This window comes from Alligator sinensis, unplaced genomic scaffold (genome assembly GCF_000455745.1).
Source record: "Alligator sinensis unplaced genomic scaffold, ASM45574v1 scaffold1500_1, whole genome shotgun sequence".
In the NCBI taxonomy this organism is placed as follows: domain Eukaryota; kingdom Metazoa; phylum Chordata; order Crocodylia; family Alligatoridae; genus Alligator; species Alligator sinensis.
This window is the reverse complement of record NW_005843224.1, coordinates 166,064-170,877: the sequence shown is the minus strand read 5'-3', so window position 1 is coordinate 170,877 and position 4,814 is coordinate 166,064. Positions and strand designations below refer to the sequence as shown.

The 4,814-nt window shown below is 49.1% G+C and overlaps 1 protein-coding gene across 1 annotated transcript in view; it reads right to left on the bottom strand.

Annotated features, from left to right (window-relative positions):
• LOC102379888 (hydroperoxide isomerase ALOXE3) overlaps positions 1 to 4,814 on the bottom strand; it is a 45,497-nt gene that overhangs the window by 13,993 nt on the left and 26,690 nt on the right. Inside the window, exon 3 of the mRNA XM_014526958.1 lies at positions 4,558 to 4,639. Within this exon, the coding sequence (XP_014382444.1) occupies positions 4,558 to 4,639 (82 nt within the window). The remainder of the gene's footprint in view (positions 1 to 4,557; positions 4,640 to 4,814) is intronic.

The following is a 4,814-nucleotide window of genomic DNA, read 5'->3' as shown; positions in this document are numbered from 1 at the left end:
GACTCATGTTCATCTTGGAGGCCACTAGGACTCCGAGATCCCTTTCCACTTCCGTGCCACCCAGCAGGTCATTCCCTAGGCTGTAGGCATGCTGGACATTTTTCCTCCCGAGGTGCAGTACTTTGCATTTCTCCTTTTTGAATTGCATTCTGTTGTTTTCTGCCCACTTGTCTAACCTGTCCAGGTCTGCTTGCAGCTGTTCCCTGCCCTCCGGCGTGTCCACTTCTCCCCATAGCTTTGTGTCATCTGCAAAGTTGGACAGAGTACATTTCACTCCCTCGTCCAAGTCGCTGATGAAGACATTAAAGAGTATCGGTCCAAGGACCGAGCCCTGCGGGACCCCACTGCCCACACCCTTCCAGGTCGAAACCGACCCATCCACCACGACTCTCTGGGTGCGACCCTCTAGCCAATTCGCCACCCACCGGACTGTGTAGTCATCCAAGTCACAGCCTCTTAACTTGTTCACCAGTGTGGGGTGGGATACCGTATCGAAGGCCTTCCTGAAGTCTAAGTACACGACATCCACCCCTCCTCCTGTGTCCAGGCGTTTCGTAACCTGGTCATAAAAAGAGACTAGATTGGTCAGGCACGATCTGCCTGCCACGAACCCGTGCTGGTTTCCCCTCAGCATAATTTGTCCTGCCGGGCTCTCGCAAATGTGAGTCTTGATAATTTTTTCAAAGACTTTGCCAAGGATGGAGGTGAGACTGACTGGCCTATAGTTGCCCGGGTCCTCCTTCCTCCCCTTCTTGAAAGCCCTTTGTAGATGGCTGGCTCTTTTTATAGCTGGGCAGACATTTTTATGGCATGATAATTACTTTGTGCATGTGGCTGGTCTAAATTTATTGTGCAATTAAACAGTGGATTGTGAGATAAGTCTTTTGTACGTGGGGCCAGTCTTTCTTTGCATATGTGGTGGGTCTACATTTGTTGCACAATTTACCAGTTAATTCCATAATATATGTAACATGTGGCAGGAGCATAATGCAGGCAGGAGTGCCCCCTCCTGCTGCTGCCTCTTCCTTGTCCAACCCCACTTGCATCTCCTGAAAACAGAGGCTTGGGGAGGGCATTTCCACATGGCAGTGACTATGAAATGACAACCTAAAGATAAGCAGAATTTGGATACAAACATCACCAATAATAAAGAACAATCTTCTTGTCTGGGAGGTGTTGCAGCAAGTGCATGGAGGGGAAAAAACCTCAGCAGGCTTTACGAAAGAAATCAAGAGCTAAGTGTAATTTACTGGGTGCATCTACATGAGATGCTTACTGTGGAGTTGCCTAATTAGCTCTGTAGTAAAGTGTCACTGTCTACTTGAGCAGTGCTATGAGGCCAGAAAAACTAATTAACTCCACTGTAGGACAGTACTGCCCAACACAAGTACTATTCTATAGTGGATTCATTTACTCTGCTGCAATGCACTTGTAGATGGTGACCGGGACTAGCTGGAGCACCAGGGGTACCTGTACACACCACAGAGTTTAATCCTCATTCAATTAAATAGGTTTATAAAGTTTAAACTTGTTTATTTTGGAACATTGCATCAGTGTTTGTACACACTTGATTTTCGAACAAATTAAGCCCAGTGCCCAGCTGGCGCTGCAGGAGAGCGGGACAATCCAGCACTGGCCTCCTGGCCTGGGGCCCCCCACTCTGTGCTATGCCACACAGCTGTGGGAACACAGAGCCAGCAAATGGCACAAGAAAAAAAAAAAGCAGACACAATTCAAAAGCAGAAGCAATTCAAAGGGGTGAACTACTAAAAAGTCACAGTGCCATCTGGTAGACAAGGAGGCTCATTGCATGTCTTCGAGTGCCTTTGTGTTTGCACACAATTAATCCATGGACGCGACACTTTAATTCACAGCAAGCCAAACTAAACTACGTCCAAGGAGTTTTACTTTAATGCACCAGAAAGATTTTTAAAGCAACCAAAAAACCTGCTCATGCAAACAATCATGCCGTTGAAGCAGTAAAAAGGGCAAAAAGCGTGTCATGTACAAAGGCCTCAGATTGCTCCAGTGCGGGGCTGCCTGCCAGAAAGCCCTGCACTGTAGCACTCTCATACCCCAGCCAGCCCCTCCACAGCACGTTGAGCCAGGTCAGAGAAGCTCCAGGCTGGCAAGCTGACCCCCCAGAGCCCCTGCTAGCTGAGGCTGCACCACCCCAGGTCAACATGCTGCAGTCCTGGGCACACTTGTAAACACTGCACCTGGGAGCAATAAACTCTGGCGTACACTGTGCTGGAGTTTATTGCATCAAATTAATTTCATGTATAGATGTGCCCACTGTGAACAACTATCCACATTTCATAATGATATGTGTCAGGGCTTCTCCTTTTATGGTCCAACAGTGGGTGCGTCTATATAAGACACTGTGCAGTAGCACGTCATAGCACAAACCATGGTAATATGCCTCCGTGCAGTATTATTAGGCTACTGTACAGTAGCATCACTAAAAAAGTGTTTACCAGCCCTACTGCACAGTAACTCTAGTTACTGCACATTTATTTAGTCCTTGATTACATAAGTACTAAATTAAATGCACAGTAACTACTGTGAATTAATGAACATGTAGATGGGCCCAGCAGTTCTCAACTGGGGTGTACCTGGACTTCATGCACTGAGGCAAAGGGTTGTCTCTCCGGCACAGGGAAAAGGAGGGGTTTATTCTTCCTGTATCCACAGAGGTTGCTGCTAAATTCAAAAAAGCTGCTGGGGGGCATTCCCTCAAACATACAAAGGTTGCATATACCTTTATATGCAAAGAGCACCCCTGTTAGATCTTGCCCTGCTCATCCCACCATAGAGAAGAAAGGTGGAAGGAATACAGCTTTTTATAGTGTGCCAGGCACTGCACGAACCCCAGCTGAGATCAGGGCCCCACTTGGCTACCTGCTATGTAGGGACAGTTCCTGGCCTCAGGCTCACAACCTAGTTGCACAAAGCATCTGGTGGGGCACCAAGACCAGAGAAATGCAGTGATTCACCTCAGGTCACACTCAAATCTGGGGCAGAGCTGGGCATCAATCCCAGTGCTGAGGAGTTATGAGCCCCGCCACCTTCCTACCCCTGTTGCAGCACTGGGGGTGTCCTACTTCTCCCCTCGGGTGTCCTACATCTCCCCTCCTCCCAGATACTCTGATCCCAGAAGCAGCTCAGTCTGAATCACAACGATTAGCATGTGAGACACTGGATGGTGAGGAACAGTTTTCAGGAAGCAGAAATGCATAGGCCAGTGATCATACCCACTGCCAATGAGGCAACCCCAGGAAAGAGCAATGGTCACAAGTCATGACTCGGTTTCCCTGCTCCCTTGACTAAGAGATAATTCTCTCAGAGAAAAGGAATGGAAATACATAAATTTGAACTTGAGCGGTATAAAACTCCTCCACACAAAGACATAGGGGTGAGAATCTGGGACTCATTTTAAACCATGAGGACAGATTCTGAGAGCCCTGAGACCGTGCCACTCAGTAGTGAGTATTAGCGGTGTGTGAAACGGGCCATATTCAATTCAGATTCAGCTCGAATTGGGGACAGTGATTCAATTCATTGATTCGGATCACTGTCCCTGATTTGATTCAGCCAAGTTTGAATCTGAAGATTCGACGCTGATTCAGAGAATCAGTGATTCGGACACAGACACAGTTTTAAATGTTTTTTCTCGAGGTACCAGGCACGGCTCATGAATGCTGTGATGCTGGGGCGGATAAAGCGTCCCACAGGAGTGCAGGAGGGCCCCCCGCATGCTCGGCAGTGAACCCGGAATTGGACCGGAAATACTTCTGACCCACTTCAGGGTCTGCCGGGGAGCACACTGGTGGCCCCCCCCACCATGGTCCCCAGTTCAGTGATCAGTCATGGGGGGACCCTGGGTGCCTCCCCAGACCCAGGAGTCACCAGTCACCGAGTCTAGGGGGCAAGGGGAGGGCCCCAGCGCACTCCCCGGTGGACCTGGAAGTGGACCAGAAGTGCTTCTGGTCCACTTCCAGGTCTGCTGCAAAGCATGCTGGGGAGCCCCCAACACTCCTGTGGGACACTCCATCTGCCCCAGCATTGCAGCACTCACAAGCTGCCTGCTACCGAGAGGTATGTAGAAAAAACATTTAAAGCTGTGACTATTTCCGAATCGCTGAATCTTTCCGAATCTCTCCGAATCAATTCAGAGGGTTTCAATTCAATTTGGAGAGATTAAAGGGTCTCCTGATTCAATTTGAATTCAGAGATTTGGCCACCAAATCAAGCCAAATCTCCACCTAGTTGAATCAGGGACCAAAGCTTGGCACAGCCCTAGTGAATATGTCTATGTATTCTCTGTTGTGGGTGGCTGCTCTTGGTAATGTTGCCTCATTGCTAATATCCCAATCAACAGGTGTATAGTTGGAGGAACTTGCTTTAGCTCCTCTCATCCTTCTCTGAATAAAAGTCCCAAGAGACATCCCAAGGAGTCCTGCAATCCTCCTGCACCTCCCTTTCCTTCACTTCTCCTGCCCACCCTCATTTGTGGGAAAAAGATCCCCCAACCCACCCCTTTTACCCGCCACTCACTGATATCTCTCCTTCCGCCTCACCACTTCCTCTCGACGATGCTTCTGGAGGAGGGGATGGGTGTCATCACCAGAAGTTTTAGCTGGAGAGAAGAGAGAGAGCATGAGCCCTGGCCCACAGGTTGGGGGAATAGGGCTGCAGATGCCTTACCAGCCAGGGCCCCTTGGTGCCAGGATTCAATACACTGAGCAACAGGTTTCTTTGGGTGGGGACAATGGGCACCAGGATCCACTGGATGGGAAGCATCTTGCCTAAAT